Below are 18,707 nucleotides of genomic sequence, written 5' to 3'. Positions count from 1 at the left end.
CAGTGTCCAATGCATTTTGACGATTGCGCCCCTAGTGGAAACTCCATGCCGTGAAGTTTAAAACTTCAGCTCTTACAAATTCGAACAAGAACTGGAGCACTTGTACTGCAGTTCAAGCAGACGCGTCTATGAAGTTGCTCTGCTTGATTTGTTAAAATGACAGTATAACACTGTCTCTTGGTTAAGTGATTATTAATCATATAACCTTCACCTTTGATTCTTTCTCCAACACAGAGAACTTGGGACGATTGGTGCTGTTGCTCTAGACTCTGATGGGAATGTGGCCTGTGCCACCTCTACTGGAGGACTAACCAACAAGATGGTGGGCCGGGTTGGTGATACTCCCTGCATAGGTACTGTATTTGCAATGGTATGCAGTGCACTGGTACTTTGTGCACCTTGCTAAACCATCAGCTCTTCAGAACTGGATAAGTTGTAGAACCTGTTAGTGTGTGCCATATCTGTGCTTTGCACAGCGGTCAGATAACATACATTAAGCTCTCTGCATGGTGATTAATCCCTGGAATCCTTTTTAATACAGTATTTTATATCATGTACAGCCAGGTTTACATTTGCGTATGTTTCTTTGGGCAGGAGGTGGAGGCTACGCTGATAACCAGAGCGGTGCAGTCTCTACCACAGGAAATGGGGAGGCAATCATGAAAATGACCCTGGCCAGATTGATCACATTTCACATGGAACAAGGTAGTCCAGATTTAACTACAGACCAATTGAATGTTATGTGGTGAGTAAGTGAGTCAGCACGATGCACAAACTGGAGAATCGCACCTTGGCCTAATTTTAAGACTATGGTCCTGAAAATCCTCAGGGATGCGATGCTTACAGTAACGTCGGGATCGTGTTTGTCAGTGACTATCCCCCATTGACCCCTTTGCAGTGGGAGGTCACCTCATCTGTATGGAGCTGTGGGGGAGGGGCCTGTGCTACTAAGGGTGCATCTTGGGTCCCTGCCTACTCCAGGGAGGCTACCGGTTCATCCTTGTTGCCCTTCTCTCTGCGTTCTCCAGAGCCACAATGTCATTCTTGAGGTTGGGGCACAACAATTGTACACAATACTCCAAATGCGGTCTCGCTACAGGCTTGTATAGTCCAAGTATCATGGCTCTAGTTTTGTACTGAATAGTCCAGACAGTGCAGCCCAAGACCCTGTTAACTTTAGCTGCAGCCTCCTGACAGTGTGCTTGGATTTTTTAGTCAATGAATGTTCCCAAGTCTTCCTCCTTGAGACCTTTAACCCTCACCCACTCCAGTTGTACTCTATCTGTATTCTTTACGCCTATGTGCATAACTGCACACTTATATGTCTATTGAAAGCCCCTGGGCTGAGTTCTTGAATCTCTGCAGATCCAGTTGCAATCTTTTTCCCTCTTCTAAGGTCCTGTGTTTACCATGCAATTTGGTATCCACAAATTTAATTACTACACTATCTACGCCCTCCTCCATATCAATGATGAATATAAACAAACAGGAGGGGACTCTGAACCCTGGGGTACTCCACTCATCACCAGACCTGCTGCAAAGCCCCTTATCCAATTTGTGATCCATCTGGCCCACTCGCCCCTCACATCATGGGATGTAACTTTTGCACACAGCCCCTCCATGAGGCACTTCATCAATTTTTGGAAATCCAAGTAGATGTTTCCTGCTGGATCTCCTTGATCCACCATTGAAGTAACTTCTTCAAAAACCTGGATTAGGTTTGTCAAACATGATCTCTGTTTTCTGGCGCTGTGTTGAGTATCCCCTGCCAGTCCTGATGATCATTTATACCATCTTTAATAATGCTTTATTAACTTCCCCACCACAAGGATAAACTCGGTAGTCAATTGCTTCCAGGATTTAATTTTAATCCTTTTTTCACTGGATATGCCTTTCTCCAATTATCTGTCACTACCCCTGTTCTCAGTGAGCTAGTGAAAATATTTGCTGAGCTATAAGAACGTAAGAAATAGGAGCAGGAGTCGGTCATACGGCCCCTCGAGCCTGCTCCGCCATTCAATAAGATCATGGCTGATCATCTACCTCAACTTCACTTTCCCGCCCTATCCCCATATCCCTTGATTCTCTTCGTGTACAAAAATCTATTGATCTCATTCTTGAATATACTCGACGACTGAGCATCCACAGTCCTCTGGTGTAGAGACTTCCAAAGATTCACAACCCTCTGAGTGAAGAAATTTCTCCTTATCTCAGTCCTAAACGGCTGACCCTTTATCCTGAGACTATGACCCCTAGTTTTGTACTCTCCAGCTAGGGGAAACAAAGTGATGGAAGGGGTCATCGACCGTGCTATCAAGCAGCACTTAACTCACCAATAACCTTCTCACCATTGCCCAGTTCGGGCTCCATCAGGACCACTCGGCTCCAGACCTCATATCAGTCTTGGTCCAAGTATGGACAAAAGAGCTGAATTACAGAGGTGAGGTGAGAGGAACTGCCCATGCAAAAATAAACTAATCACCCTTGTGCATTCCCTTAGTTTGCCTCACCTAGTGCTCCTACGAGGTGCTTCCCCAGTGGCTGCAGCATGGGTGATGGAAGGCTGCTGACCTTCAATTCAGGAGACTGCAGATGGCCTTGGCGAGCGACCTCGAGCAGCTTTAGTGTTAGAAGACCGGCTTCAGACTGTACCATCGTGGCCTGGGCTGCAACAGTCTGGGCTGGCTGATGGGCAACAGCAAGGGCACTGGCAGAGTGGCAAGGGTGGGAGGACGAATGCTTTCATCCTGAGAGAGGACAGCAGGTTCGTGCTCCATGGAGCCAGTGGCATTCTCCCGGGGCAGCGCCTCAGCAATCCCAGTAATCTGTTGGAGAACAGAATGATGGACTGCTGTGACTCCCTGGAATCCCCTTTGAACACATGTCCAGAGCCATGATGGCAGCAGTCTGAGCTTCCACTGTAGTACTCAGACCTTTGGTGGAAGCTGCTTGTGCTACAATGGAAGCTGAGACACCAGCCATCAGATGTTGCATCATGCTGGGTTCCACAAGTGTGCTGATGGAGGTGACCACCCATTCCATGTAGGAAAGGATGGGCTCCGAGGTCTACGCAAAGCCCTGTGCCAAGTTGGTGCTGGACTCCTCCGTGTTCCTTGACATTGATGCAAGCTTTCCAGTGCACCAAGCATTTGGCTTAAGAAGGCAAATGGTATGTTGGCCTTCATAGCGAGAGGATTCGAGTACAGGAGCAAGGATGTCTTGCTGCAGTTGTACAGGTCCTTGGTGAGACCACACCTTGAGTATTGTGTGCAGTTTTGGTCGCCTTATCTGAGGAAGGATGTTCTTGCCATGGAGGGAGTGCAGCGAAGATTCACCAGACTGATACCTGGGATGGCAGGAATGACCTATGAAGAGAGATTGGGTCGATTAGGCTTATATTCACTGGAGTTTAGAAGAATGAGAGGGGATCTCATTGAAACTTATAAAATTCTAACAGGACTAGACAGACTAGATGCAGGAAGGCTGTTCCTGATGGCGGGGGAGTCCAGAACAAGGGGTCACAATCTAAGGATATAAGGGGTAAGCCATTTAGGACTGAGATGAGGAGAAATTTCTTCACCCAGAGAGTGGTGAACCTGTGGAATTCTCTACCACAGAAGACAGTTGAGGCCAATTCATTAAATATATTCAAGAAGGAGTTAGATATATTTCTTAAGGCTAAGGGGATCAAGGGATATGGGGAGAAAGCAGGGACAGGGTACTGAATTTGGATGATCAGCCATGATCACATTGAATGGCAGAGCAGGCTCGAGGGGCCGAATGGCCTACTCCTGCTCCTATCTTCTGTTTCTATGTTACATCTATCAGCCTTCGTCTGCAGGCTGGCCCATCAAAGTCCTCATCTGAGTCCTCTGCAGCAGAACTAATGTGCGACCTCGCCCTCTGGCGAGCTGGCACCTGCGCTATCCTTTCTCCCCTCTCTGGTTCCTGCGCACTTGTGCCCGGTGACTCTAAAATACGCACAGTGTCAGCATCTGAGCTGGTAAGTGTAAGACCGAGGGACGATGTTTCTTTATCTTCACTGTCTTCTTCCTCTTCCTCCCCTGCTTGGGCAGGTTCCAGTTCTTGGGTATCTAAAATGAAAAAGGGACAAGGGTTGGGTTGTGGTAAGGGGAAGGGAGGGGAGAAAGTAGGAAGCGCTTACACCCTCTCAGTCAGAAGAGATTGAGGGATGAGGGAGAAGTGGGATGAGAGGAGGAGGATTAGGTTAGTGGATACCCTCGTCATCAATTGCTTCAGCGCTGCCAGTGGCCACGGCCTCTGCGATGCCCCTTCTCGTGATGGCCAGCACCGTCTCCTTTATGGTTGTTAAAACATGCAGACGAGCTTGTCGTCTTCCCTAAAAATGGATTAAAAAAAACTGAATTGATGGAAAATCATGTTGTGGGCCCACAATTTCTTGATATAGTTGTGGCTCCCTATCTGGAGCAGGTATTTGTAAAATTTACTCTTGAATTGATGACTTTATCTATGGTGTGAGGATAGCAGAAGTTCTGTAGTTGCTCCATTTAGTTCCTGTAGAGGGCAGTAAAAGCTCTTGGAGTGGAAGGAAAGAATGGTCACGCGTGCTTTCACTAATGGGAACTTTCTTTACAACACTTTTTAAGGACAGAAAATTGCATGGTGCCCCTGCGATTTTCTGTTACGTACAACAGCTTTTAAAACAATCATTTGATAAGTTGGTCGGGGCTGAAACCAACTATAGCAGCGATTTTTAAAAAAAATCAAATTAAATGTGGAATCTATTTGCCTGCAGCCCATGCTCTCTATATGGAACACAAGTCAGAGCTGAGGTGCCTTGAAAATATGCTCCATACTGAAAATTTCATGTTAGTTGATTAACCGGTTGTACCACAATACTGTTTTTCGTTAGGAATTTTCCAAAAGATGACCTACATGATATCATTGGCGAGCGAGACTTCCACTGGCTGCCTGATGTTGTAAAATCGGCTCAAATATCTCCCCTTTTTTTGGGCACCCATGTAAGCACTGATCTCAAAAACTTTGGACCTTAGCTGGCTCCCCTATTTTCCTACTGGATTCTCCTTGTAGGTGTCATTCACATTCTGTTGCTTTCCCTTCCATTTTGGAGACACATCTAACTTCTCTCTTTCTGATTCCAAGGCCTTTCCAAATGCTTGTCGCTTTTCAGTAAACATCCCCTCCTACTTTGAACAAAGTGAGGTTTAATTGCAGAAAGTTAAAAATAACAATGATATAATGTAGTTTATCTTTTGGAATACTTCCATGCTGAGCTTTTAAGAAAAAGGGCAACAAGGGATTCTAATATTTCACTAAATTCCTAATGAAAGACTGTTTTGTGGTACAACCGGTTAATCAACATAACGTGAAATTCTCATATGGGCCATATTTTCTCAGCACTTCAGCTTTGACTTGTGTTCCATATACAGAGCGTGGGGCGCAGGCAAAAGGATTCCACATTTAATTTGATTTTTATTGCTGCTGTAGTTGGTTTCCGCCCCGACTCACTTTATTAAATGATCGTTTTAAAAGCCGTGTGAAGGCAATTTGAAGCGACAATGTAAAGTGTTCTTTGACCTTCAGGCAATGTTGATCATTGTTGCTTTTGTTTGTTGGTTAAATATTAATCCTGTCGTCAGTTATTTGAAAGAATTCTGTTTTCACGAAACAAAATCAGAATGAGGCGAATTACTTGCATTGGTTTTATTTGAGATTTTCAGGGGAAATATTCCTTTAAAAATGCCAATCTATCATTTTTTCAATCACTCCTACTCCCAGTTCATCTTTCCTCATTCTTGGAACTTTATTTGTGTTGACTTCCAACTATTATTGCTCTTACCTCTGCTCTGGAAAGTTATAAAAGCTGCTGTTAGCTCTGAGGTTTTCCATTAACCTTGAAAATTCTGGGCAAATCCATGACTGCCAGGATGGTTTTCAGTATGGCCATTCCACTGGTGATCTCTCTTTTTCTCTTTGTTCCTGGGATGTGAGCAATGCTGCAAAAGCCACATTTATTGCCCATCTCTAGTTTCCCTGAGAAGATGTTGATGGGCCTTCTCATTGAACTGCTGCAGTCCGTGTGGTGATGGCGTTAGGTTAGGAATTGCAGGATATTGACCCAGTGAAGATGAAGGAACGGAATAACATGTCCAAGTCAGGATGGTGTGTGACTTGGAATTTCCAAGATTTTGCTGCTTTTGTCCTCCTTGGTAGCGGAGGATGTGGGGTTGGGAGGTACTGTTGAAGTAGGCTTAGTGTGTTGCTGCAGTGCATTCTGTAGATCATGCATACTGCAGCCATAGTTCAGCAGTGGTAGAGGGAGTGGATATTGTGTCCAGGGTCAGGGATGCCAATCAAGCAGACTGCTCTGTCCTAGATGGAGTTGAGCTTCTTGAGTGTCATTGCAGTTGCACCCACCCAGGCAAGTGGTGAGTATTCCATCTAATTTGAGCCTTGTAGATGGTGGAAAGGCTTTGAGAGCCACTCATCACAGAGTGCTCAGTCTCTGCCCTGTTATCAAATTGTTGATATGGTGGTCCAGTTAAGCTTCTGGTCAGTGGTGAGCCCCAGGATATTGATGGTGGTGCCGTTGAAGCCCAGGAGGAGCTAGTTGGGCATTTTCTTGTTGGAGCTGGTTATTGCTTTGCACTTGTATGGTGTAAATGTTACTTGTCACCTGGATGTTGTCCAGATTCTAGCGTGGGCTGCTTCACTATTGGAGGAATTGTGAATGTAGTTGAACACTGTAGAACTGCCAGTGAACATCTCCACTCTTGACCTTATGATGGAGGGATGATCACTGGTGGAGCAACTGAAAATGGTTGCGCTGAGGATGCTACCCCGAGGAACTCCTGCAGTGAAGTCCTGAGGCAGTGATGATTAGCCTTCAACAACCATGACCATTTGTCTGTGTCATGTATGACTCCAGCCACTGGAAGGATTTTGTCCTTGACCCATTGATCTCCGTTTTGCTAGGGCTCCTTGGTACCATACTCAGTTGACTACTGTCTTGAGGTCAACGGCAATTATTTTCACCTCTCCTCTGGCATTCCGCTCCTGTGTCCATTTTGGATCAAGGTTGTAACGAGGTCTGGAGCAGAGTGATTCTGGCAGAACCCAAACTAAGCATCGTCGAGCAGGTTATTGGCAAGTAGGAGCCGCTTGATGACACTGTTGATGACTACTTCCATCACTTTGTTGAAGTTTTGGAGAAGGATAGTAGGGTGATAATTTGTCCATTTAAATATAGCCTGCTTTACGTGGATAGGATATACCTGGGCAATTTTCCACATTGTCTGGGAGATACCAGTGTCATAGTTACACTGGAATAACTTGGCTAGTTCAGGTGTATATGTCTTCAACACCTTCTTCTTAGGCAGTCCCTCGGAACCGAGGATGACTTGCTTCCACATTAAAAATGAGTTCGCAGGTGACTGATGAGTCCAATGCGGGACCTACAGTCTCTGTCACAGGTGGGGCAGATGGTGGTTGAAGGGGCGGGTGGGTGGGGTGCTTGGGTTGATGTGCGCTCCTTGCGCTGCCTGCGCTTGGTTTCCGCTTGCTCCCGGCGAAGAGACTCGAGGTGTTCGGCGCCTTCCCGGATGCTTCTCCTCCACTTTGTGCGGTCTTAGGCCAGGGATTCCCAGGTGTCGGTGGGGATGTTACACTTTTTCAAGGAGGCTTTGAGGGTGTTCTTGAAGCATTTCCTCTGCCCACCTGGGGTTCTCTTGCCGTGCCAGAGCTCGAAGTAGAGCGCTTGTTTTGGGAGTCTCGTATCGGGCATGCAGACCATGTGACTCATCCATCGGAGTTGATCGAGCGTGGTCAAAGCTTCGATGTTGGCCTGAGCCAGAACACTGACGTTGGTGCGCCTATCCTGCCAGTGGATTTGCAGGATCTTACGGATGCAGCATTGGTGGTACCTCTCCAGTGCTTTGAGGTGCCTGCTGTACATGGTCCATGTCTCTGAGGCATACAGCAGGGCAGGTATCACTGCTGCTCTGTAGACCATGAGCTTAGTGCCGGGTTTGAGGTCCTGGTCTTCAAACACTCTCTTCCTCAGGCGACCAAAGGCTGCACTGGCACGCTGAAGGCTGTGTTGGACTTTGTCGTTGACAGTAGGCTCCCGAGGTATTGAAAGTGGTCCACATTGTCCAAGGCCTTGTCGTGGATTTTGATAATTGGGGGGGCAGTACTGTGTGGCGGGGGCAGGTTGGTAGAGGATCTTTGTCTTACGGATGTTTAGTGTAAGGCCCATGCTCTCGTATGCTTCGGTGAAGGTGTTGACGATGGTTTGGAGTTCGACCTCCGAGTGAGCGCAGACGCAAGCGTCGTCTGCATACTGTAATTCGACGACAGAGGATGGGACGACCTTGGATCTGAACTGGAGGCGACGGAGGTTGAACATTTTCCCGTGTTCTGTAAATTAGCTCCACTCCAGTGGGGAGCTTACTGAGGGCGAGATGGAGCATTACAGCAAGGAAGATCGAGAAGAGCTTTGCTACGACGACACAGCCTTGCTTGACCCCGGTCCATACGTGAATTGGGTCTGTGGTGGAACCGTTGGTCAGGATCACGGCTTGCATGTCGTCGTGAAGCAGGCGGAGGATGGTGACAAACTTTTGAGGGCAGCCGAATTTGAGGAGGACACTCCATAATCCCTCACGGTTGACGGTGTCAAAGGCATTTGTGAGGTCAAAGAACGCCATGTACAGCAGTTGGTGCTGTTCCCTGCATTTCTCGTGTAATTGACGTGCGGTGAAGATCATGTCCATTGTGCCCCTTAGTGTGCGGAATCCGCATTGCGACTCTGGGAGGAGCTCTTCGGCCACTGGGAGAAGGCGATTGAGGAGGATTCTTGTGATGACTTTCCCTGTGGCAGACAGCAGGGAAACTCCTCTGTAATTACTTCAATCGGACTAGTCACCTTTCTTGAAGATGGTCACAATTATGGCGTCTCTGAGATCCCCTGGCATGCTCTCCTCCTTCCAGATAACACCACAGACTGGATGTTGGCAGGGCCCATAGCCTATGCTGTGTCCAATGCACTCAGTCACATCTTAATGTCACCTGGAGTGAACCGAATTGGCTGGACACTGATATTTATTATAGTGGGCCTTGTGTTTTGTACCTCTGTAACCTCTTGAACATTGATAATTCACTTGTCGTTGATTTGAGCAACTTTAAAGCCTCTGACAGAGTCTGGCACCGTACAGTTCAAACTACAATAGTATGTTCCAGCAACGTGATGTTTTATTGGTATCCTGTGCTGTAGTTGATGGCTCACTTTCTGATTCTATGTGCATGAACTGAAGGGCTCCCAAGACTCCCTTTTCTGTGCTGCTCCTGATCAGTGATAATCTCTGCTTGTCATAACTCTATCCACCATTTTAATGACATTCGTTCATATTGCCTGCCGTCAGTGCACACATCCTTCATTCTTCTAGCAATGCAGTGGCTGGCTCACTAAATTTTAATCCCCCCCAAAATGGCACAATGAAAATCTTGCTTGTTTCAATTCTTCAAAGAGAGTTTATTAACATCTAATCGACTTCTTATCTTTGGCTCTGCTCTTCGCCATTCTTCAGAAAGCGTACACTGTTCCTAAGCAGGCCGTTCCTTTAAATATTTGGCTTTATACCTGTTGTTCTTAAAGCTTGGACTATTTCCCCAACACCTTTATTCATGTAAACAGCTGGATGTCCGGTTTCCCCAAGCAGATTGAATCTCCTATGAACAGAAACCTGTGTCTTTATTCTCTGCTATATTTAGATTAGTGTAGCCCGGTTTTATCAATGAACCCGGTTTTATCAATGAACCCTGATTATGGTCCATTGGTTCCTGCAGAACATCTAGGATGGCCATTATGTCTCTGATCACCTTGATGGTGAAAAATGCTACCCCGCTTGAGCACTTTGTATCGGATAAGCCACTTTAAGGATCGATTTACAAGTAAAATGGGAGGTAGAAACGAAAGACAGCCTCAAATGTACACTACATACAAACTGGATTGGTTGTTTTAAAATAGTCTAGTCCTTCCAGCTCCTCTCCTAAACCTCTTAGCCATAATGTGTAATTTTAACTTCCAACAGTGGCATAAAACAAGCACTATCGGATTGACTGCCCGTTATACACCCCATCAGATTCTTCTTTACATTGAAGTGAATGGAAAGTCAAATTAGACAGGGTGAATAATGGGCGGCTGATCCGATATCGCCCATTTCATGTCATCGTCAAAAATTAAAATGACTCCCACAGACTCTGGTGGTGTGTACACAAGCTCTGCTTACAGAACTCGATTCACCCCCATTCCGTGCAATGGTACAATGAATAGCAAACTGCAAAAAGGTTCTTGGTTCATAAGCATGTTTTTCCATTTGAAGTTCATGCAAATTCCTTGAAGATGGTTTCACTAATCTTGCTCCAAGACAATGACATTGATCCTAACTTTACAGCGGATCACCTTTTGCTTAGTCGTTACGGGAATGAACAGCCATAATGTGTGGAGCAATTAATTGACCGATGCTGAGCCGCCCACCCCTGCTAGCATCGTTGAGGCCGAGAACACTGTTGTCTGGGTTTCTGATCACAAAGTGAGCATTTAAACTACCCTGGGGCTGAAATTTCGCCGGAACTCTGGTGGCAGATCCCCGCTGAATTTCACCCCCTCCTCCCTTTTTCTTTAAAAGATAATGGCCCGTATTTTCCGATCGGAGGCTTCCTGCGTGTGGAGGCCTCCGATCTGGAAAAAAATCTACAGACTTACATGAGGGCTCCCGAGGTCCGGACACTTCCGCTCCTGGGCCTCTCCAAACTCAAAATGTGCCGGGTCCACGTATCCCAGAGGCGCAGGCAGTTCGCAAGCTGGGATCACGCGGGTCATGGGGAGCTGATGGGAGAAGGGAATCTCCCTTCATACACTTGACAGATAGACCTGTCAAATATTATGAATGGAGATTACCCCAAAAACACTAAAACATTAAATACATTTTTTTTTAAATCACATTACAATAAATTAAATATTTTAAACAAAAATGTAATTTTTTGAAAAAAATAATTTTTTACGGGGCTAAAAATAAACTTAAAAAAAAAGTTTTTAAATGATTGAAAAAAATAATTTTTTCAACTTTTTTTTTCAACTCTTATGCTGGTAAAAGCAGGCCTTATGTCTGCTTTTACCAGGCATAAGATTTCTAAGGGTTTTCTGCAGGCAGAGGTTCTCCAGAAAGCGGAACTCTTCCTTCCCTCCACCCCCGCAGAGTCCCTTCTCCAGGGCAGGCGTTCGATCAGTCAAGAGCACTTTTGACAGATCGGAAATACCGGTTTTCAGTGCATGCGTTTGACATGCCTGAAACTGGCATTTCCGATGTCCCTACGGCCCAATGTTTAACTTGACTAGTTACCAAAGCTTCCTGTTCCTCTCATACAAACAAACCATCTCCTAGGAGCTATTACAGTTTTTTTTCAGTGAAGTGCTTAAAGCCCACTTTCGGGTTACCACAACTTTACATTGATACATAGACAAGATGTACATGTCTGACGGGGAACAAGATTCTGCCCTGGATGTTCTGTTGCTGCTCCATTGGGAGCATCTCTGTGGCAAAATGGGACATGTGCATGTCACAGAGATGCACCCCTAACCCCATGCCTTCAGGGTCATTTATTAGGGACAGAGTGACTGAGCACTAGGACAAACATGAACTGATCAGAGAGAGCCAGCATGGACTTGTAAAGGGTAAGTCATGTCTAACGAACCTAGTTGAATTTTTTGAGGAGGTAACTAATGTGGTAGATAAGGGAACGTCTATAGATGTTATTTATATGGACTTCTAGAAGTCATTCGATAAGGTTCCACATAAGAGAACGTTAACAAAAATGAGAGCGCATGGAATTGGAGGCCAGCTATTGACATATGAACAGGAGTAGGCCATTCGGCCCCTCGAGCCTATTCTGCTATTCAATTAGATCATGCTAATCTGTATCTTAACTCCATCTATCCGCCTTGGTTCCATAACCCAAAATACACTTGCCTAAGAAAAATCTAGCAATCTAAATTTTAAAATTTTCAATTGATCCCCAGCCTCAACTGCTTTTTGGGGGGGAGTTCCAGATTTCTACTCCCCTTTGTGTGACATCACCCCTGAACGGCCCAGCTCTAATTTTAATGTTGTGCCACCTTGCTGTGGGCTCCCCCACCAGAGGAAATAGTTTCTCTCTCTCTACCCTATTGAATCCTTTAATCATCTTAAACACCTCAATTAGATCACCCGTTAATCTTCTATATTCGAAGTAATACAAGCCTAGTCTATGCAACCGGTCCTCATAATTTAACCCTTTTAGTCCTGGTATCATTCTGGTGAATCTGCGCTGCACCCGCTCCAAGACCAATACATTCTTCCTGAGGTGCGGTGCCCAGAACTGGACGCAGTGCTCCAGATGAGGTCTAACCAGCCCTGTATATATCTGGAACATAACTTCCACCCCTTCAAGTCTCGGGTGCAGAACGGCCACTTGGGCAACTAGTGAAGAATGACAAGGGCTCATAGAACCAGTGGCCCAAGGAGGAATGATAGCCTTCAGACAGAGAGGGTAGTGAAAAATGTGTTTTTAAAAAAGAAACATTGTTTTGAGAAATCCGAGCTGAGTAGTCATTCTTCAGTTTGTAGCTGCTTGGTGTAACTTGAAGGGTTTGTGCACAATGTCATTCCGGGGCTGGTTAATTATTATGCCATCTTATACAAACACTTGTATTTATGGTGAGGTCTTGCTCTCCTCAGGTGAGCCTGCGTTTAACAATCTTTCTTTTATGTGTTGCTTGCTATTAATTAGAGGAAGAGATTGGTTGTATTATTACACCATCGAGTTAACTAACATTCCAGGGGATTGTGTTTTATTTGTGAAGAAAAATGTCCCTACAACAAAACCGTGAACATTTTAGTGGCAAGTTTTTGGTCATTTGCTTTTTTTTACCTTTGGACTACCAACAGGTCAAGGGAAACTCCCTGGGCTGACTGCTTTTAGTCACAAACTGTGACGCTGAAAATAATACTAATATTATAGTAATAAAGCTACTTGGGCATAAAATATTACTATGATGATATTAACCCTGAACTAAATTACATTTAAATTATTACTGCACCTGAGAATTATAGACCAGTTAGCTTAACGTCGGTGGTAGGAAATATATGGGAATTTTCACTCAAAGCTGTAATAGAAAATCATCTAGAATTCAAAAATATAATAGAGTAGTCAGCACAGATTTCAAAAGGAAGGTCATGCTTGATCAACCTTATTGGATTCTTTGATGAAGTAACAGAAAGAGTAGACAAGCATAATGCAGCGGATGTAATATATATGGGCAGAGTATAAATCAGAAAATTAGAGGTGCATGTAACAAGGATAATACAGTAATCATGGGGGACTTTATTAATCTACATATAGACTGGGCAAACCAAATTTGAAGTAATAGTGTGGAGGACAAATTCATGGAATGTATAAGATAGTTTTTCTAGATCAGTATGTTGAGGAACCAACTAGGGAACAGGCTATTTTAGATCTGGAATTGTGCAATGAGGAAGGGTTAATTAATAACCTTGTAGTAAAGGGGCCTTTAGGGAAGAGTGACCATAATATGATAGAATTTTACATTGAGTTTGAAAGTGATTTAGCTAAATCCGAAACTAGGGTCTTAAATCTAAACAAAGCAAACTACGTAGGTATGAGGGGCGAGTTGGCTACGGTAGATTGGGAAGCTACATTAAAAGGCACCATTGTAGAGAAGCAGTGGCTAGCATTTAAAGAATTAATACATAATTTACAACAAATATACATTCCTTTAAGGCACAAAAACCCCACAGGAAAAGTGGTCCAACCGTGGTTAACAAGAGAAGTTAAAGATAGTATTAGATCAAAAGAAGAGGCTTATAATGTTGCAAAAAGAGTAGTAAGCCTGAGGATTGGGAGGATTTTAGAATTCAGCAAAGGAGGGCCAAGAAACTGATAAGGAAAGAGGAAAAAGAATATGAGAGTAAATTAGCAAGAGACATAAAAACAGACTAAGGGGGAAAAATTGGGTCGCGCCCTCTTTGGGGTGCTAACTTAGCCGGGGCGCTGCCCCTGCGGCCGAAATTCACCGGTAACGCCCCAAGAGGGAGGCGGGGCGCTATTGGAAGCGTCCCACCTCCCTCTTGGGGCACTGTGAGTGAATATCGTGGAGCTGCGGCACGTCGCGCCGCAGTACTGCAGGCCTTCCTCCCCTTATTAAAGGGGAGGGGTCTAGCGCAGCGTGATCCGGGGCCTAGCTGGGCCACCAGGGATCGGAGTGCCGGCAAAAGAGCCCGGCACTCAAGAAAGTGCCGGGCTCATGGAGCGCAGCCGGCACTCCGCGGGGGGGGGCTACGCAGGAGGCCGGGGACAGGTGCTGGCAGGTGGCCAGCAACAAAAATGGCCGCCCGGCACCTCCCCTTTAATTTGCACCGCCCCAGCCACAGGTAGGCCCCCCTCTGACCCTGTCGGACATAGCGTCCAGCGGTAAGTCAGGGGGTGCAACCGAAGATCGCGGTCGGGGCGCTGCGCACGGTGATGATGTCATCGCCAGAGGCACAGGGCGCTAACGGTTACCGCCGCCGCTAACCTCCCGCTGAATTTCGCTGGAGGCGTTGGTGGCACCGTGCCCAGGCGCTAGTTGCTTTGCGCCCTCTTAGGGTGCTAATGGGTGGTGCAAAACAACTGAATTTTTAGGCCTAAACGTTTCTACAGGATGAGCAGATTGCCCTATGAGAGATTGAGTATAGAATATAGATAATAAGTGTGAGGTGGTGCATTTTGGTGGGAAGGATAAGGAGGCCACCTATTAACTGATGTCTTTAAAATTAAGAAGGGATTTTATAGGGTAGACGTAGAGAAGATGTTTCTACTGACAGGGAAGTCCAAAACTAGATGACATCAATATAAGACAGTCACTAATAAATCCAATAATGAATTGAGGAGAAACTTCTTTACGTAGTGCATGTTTAGAATGTGGAACTCACTACCACAGGGAGTTGGTGAGGCAAATAACATTGATGCCTTTAAGGGGAAGCTAGATAAGTACATGAGGGAGAAAGGAATAGAAGGTTATGCTGGTGGGCTTAGATGAAGAGGGATGGGAGGGGGCTTGTGCGGAGCATAAACACTGGCATAGACTAGTTGGGCCTACTGGCCTGTTTCTGTGCTGTAAAATTCTATGTAAATTGTTCATATTCTGTCCAAAAAAGAAGCAAATGTACATGCAGGTTTGGGCAAAATGTAACCTTTGTGTCTTTTATCTATAACCACCACCCCCCCAACCACCACCACAGGCATGTCTCCAGCAGAGGCTGCTGACACTGCCCTTCAGTGCATGTGGACCAGATTACAGAGTCATGGTGGAGTAATCGTCGTTAACAATACTGGGGACTGGGCAGCCAAGTTCACCTCTGAAAATATGCCATGGGCTGCAGCAACGAGTGACGTGCTCTTTTATGGCATCGCCTTGGGAGACATCCGCACGTCTGGCACTGAAGATATTCCCCAGTAAAGTCAGCAGAGGAAGAAGCGACACTCAGGTATTCATTCCTAGTCTTCTCTTTCTATTGGATCATTGATGAGCATCCTCATCTACCGAATATCACTGAAGAGTTATTAACGAAATTCATGCTCACTTATAGTCAACCCTTTCAATCTTGCAGAGTAGGAAGGTGCCTGGTTTGATCCTTGATCTGTGCTGAGCAATCTGATGGTAGCCAACGCAACAGTAAGGACACAACAATTGACCTTTGACGCTGAGAAGTGGAAATCAGCCAGGCTTCTCTCTCTGATCACCATCCAGTGACCTCCCTCTGGCCCTTACTGTGTGGATGTCAATGAAGATAGGATCAGACTTGGCTTTGATTCCTTCCATAATCGAATAGCTTTTGTCACTCACTACCTAGGATCACACAGGAACAGACACCTAAGTGAGGTAGTGGATGACTGCTGTTGTCTGGAACATGAGTCAGCATCTTCAGGTGCTAAATAAAATATTGGACAAAAGAAAACAGTTAATTCAACTCGATTTTCAGTGGTAACATTTGCTGAGTCAGAAAGTCATGGGTTCAAGTCCCACTACCGAATTGAGCACACAATCTAAGCTGCCGCTTCATTACAGTACTGAAGGAATGCTGCATTATCGGAGGTGCAATCTCTTGCATGAAACATTAAACCTAGGGCCTGTCTACCAGCCCAGTAAAAGACTTTATTGCATTTGTTGAAAAGGAGCAGTGAGTTCTCTGTGTCCAAGGCCATATCCGTCCCTTAACCAACATCAGCAAAACAGATGAACTCTCTTTAGCTGTTTGTGGGATCTTGATGTGTGCAAATTGGCAGATGTGTTTTGCAGACATAACAACAGTGACTACACTTCAAAAATAACTAATTAGCTGTCAAAATACTTTGGGATATCCTGAGGTTGTGATACGACACTCTGCTACGCTACAAAATTCCACTCCCCTTGCAGCATTCCGAAGGGACTGCTCTCCGCGACACCCTGGTCCCTTCCCCTTCCCACAGTACCTTCCCGTGCAAGTGCAGGAGATGCAACATATGCCCTTTTACCTCCTCCCTTCCCACTGTCCAGGGCCCCAAACACTCCTTCCAGGTGAAACAGCGATTTACTTGTACTTCTTGCAATTTAGTAAACTGTATTCGCTGCTCATGATGCAGTCTCCTCTACATTGGGGAGACCAAACGCAGATTGGGTGACCGCTTTGCGGAACACCTCTGTTCAGTCCGCAAGTATGATCCTGAGCTTCCGGTCGCCTGTCATTGAAATTCTCCGCCCCACTCCCACTCTGACCTTTCCGTCCTCGGCCTCTTACACTGTTCAATGAAGCTCAACGTAAGCTCGAGGAACAGCACCTCATCTTTCTGTTAGGCACTTAACAGCCTTCTGGACTCAACATTCAGTTCAACAATTTCAGATCATAACAACTGCTCCCATTTTTTCAGACAAAATCTGGCCCCCATTCCTGGCCTGCTTTTGCCATTTACAGCTCCTCTAGAGCCATCTTTTGTTTCTTTACTTGTCCCAGTACCATCTCCTTTTGCCTTGCACCATCATTGAATCTCTCCTGCCTTCCACCCTATCACAGACCTTCCTGTTTGTTCTTTCCTCCCCTTTCCCTGCCTCTGTATTTGCTTAAAAACCGGTTACATCTCTAACGTTTTCCAGTTCCAACGAAAGGTCATCGACCTGAAACGTTAACTCGGTTTCTCTCTCCACAGATGCTGCCTGACCTGCTGAGTATTTCCAGCATTTTTTTTATTACACTAGAGCACAGAAGTGGAATTTTGTATTTTACCCCCATATCAAAGTTCTTTCGTGTTTGACTGCTGTCAGCTGTGGCTCAGTTGGTAGCACCCTTCCCTCAGAGTCAGAAGGTTGTGGGTTCAAGTCCCACTCCAGAGCCTTGAGCACAAAAATCTAATCTAACACTCCAGTGCAATACTGAGGGAGTGCGGCAATGTCAGAGGTTCCACCTTTCAGATGAGACGTTAAACCGAGGCCCCGTTTGCTCTCTCGGGTGGATGTAATAGATCCCATGGCACTATTTTGAAGAAGAGCAGGGGAGTTATCCCTGGTGTCCTGTTCAATATTTATCCCTCAACATCACTAAAGCAGATTATCTGGTCATTATCACATTGCTGTTTGTGGGAGCTTGCTGTGTGCAAGTTGGCTGCCACGTTTCCTAGATTACAACAATACTTCAAAAAGTACATTGGCTGTAAAGCGCTTTGGGATGTCCTGAGGTCGTGAAAGGTGCTATATAAAGGCAAGTCGTCTTTTCTTTATTGAGGCTGCTGTTGACTTGCCACCCAGTTGCTGGCAGTAGGCCAGGAATGGGGGCCAGATTTTGAATAATTTCACCTAATTCAGTCTTCGAGAGCCCATGATTTTCTCAGACTGGGCTATTCTCCATAGTGTGCCAATCCATATTTGCTGTCACCAGCTGAGTGGGTTGGACTGACTGGCTTCAATTCAGAATAAGCCAAGAGATTGACTGCATTAGGATGTGGCGGAGGGGTGTCTAAGCAAAGGCCCAGGATGTTGGGTCCAGTTCACTAGGGGCTTGGTGATTTTACGGATGTTATGCAGCATCTTTTGCCAGTAGGGTGGAACTTTGGGCGTAATGAAAAATATGAAGTATACAGTTCCACAGTGCCTCTAACACTCTGCTGTGATTCTGGAATTCCACCTGTGCAGATGGGCGGGGATGTAATACAGCCCTTGTGTTCATTTTAATTTGCCCTTTTTACTTTATTACAGGTTGATGGGATGGAAATGGAAATCTAATCATCGCTTCGGGCTCTTCCTAGAGGCACCCTGCCAGGCTTTATTTACTGTGCTTTACTTTTTATGAACATGTGGAAATAAAGATTCCGTATAACCTCAAGTGGTTTCTCTGTGCCTTCGTTGATTGGGCTGGAGCTTTCTAGGGCTGTGAGTGGCTGTGTGAATTTGCAGTTAGAAAGTGTTTTGTTACTGCACTGTTTCTGAAATAACGTGGCCCCAAGAGCCGCACTGAGGTGATGGCACTGTTTGGTTCAAATTTCCCTCTTTGAACTGACACAATTGCCTTGTGATAAATACATAAAAGTGCTGTATAAATGCAGGTGCCGGTTGTTGTTGTTTTCCTTTCCCCTGATTT

At 45.5% G+C, this 18,707-nt stretch overlaps 1 protein-coding gene across 9 annotated transcripts in view; it reads left to right on the top strand.

Moving 5' to 3' along the window:
• Nucleotides 1-18,452, top strand: part of asrgl1 (asparaginase and isoaspartyl peptidase 1) — a 39,130-nt gene extending 20,678 nt beyond the window's left edge. For 7 of the 9 annotated variants that reach the window (XM_085996607.1, XM_085996606.1, XM_085996605.1 and 4 more), the window contains 4 exons: nt 235-353; nt 595-705; nt 15,342-15,587; nt 18,326-18,452. In XM_085996607.1, the coding sequence (XP_085852733.1) occupies nt 235-353; nt 595-705; nt 15,342-15,559 (448 nt within the window). In that variant the 3' untranslated portion in view covers nt 15,560-15,587; nt 18,326-18,452. Of the gene's footprint in view, nt 1-234; nt 354-594; nt 746-15,341; nt 15,588-18,325 lie in introns of those variants that run through there. The other 2 variants (XM_085996608.1, XM_085996609.1) reach the window with 2 other exon arrangements.
• The last annotated feature ends 255 nt before the right edge of the window (nt 18,453-18,707 follow it).

The sequence above is a fragment of the Somniosus microcephalus genome, chromosome 9 (assembly GCF_052327205.1).
Source record: "Somniosus microcephalus isolate GS21.2 chromosome 9, FLI_Smic_1.0, whole genome shotgun sequence".
NCBI lineage: Eukaryota > Metazoa > Chordata > Chondrichthyes > Squaliformes > Somniosidae > Somniosus > Somniosus microcephalus.
Note: the sequence above shows the minus strand (reverse complement) of the source record. Positions and strands in the feature narration are given on the sequence as shown.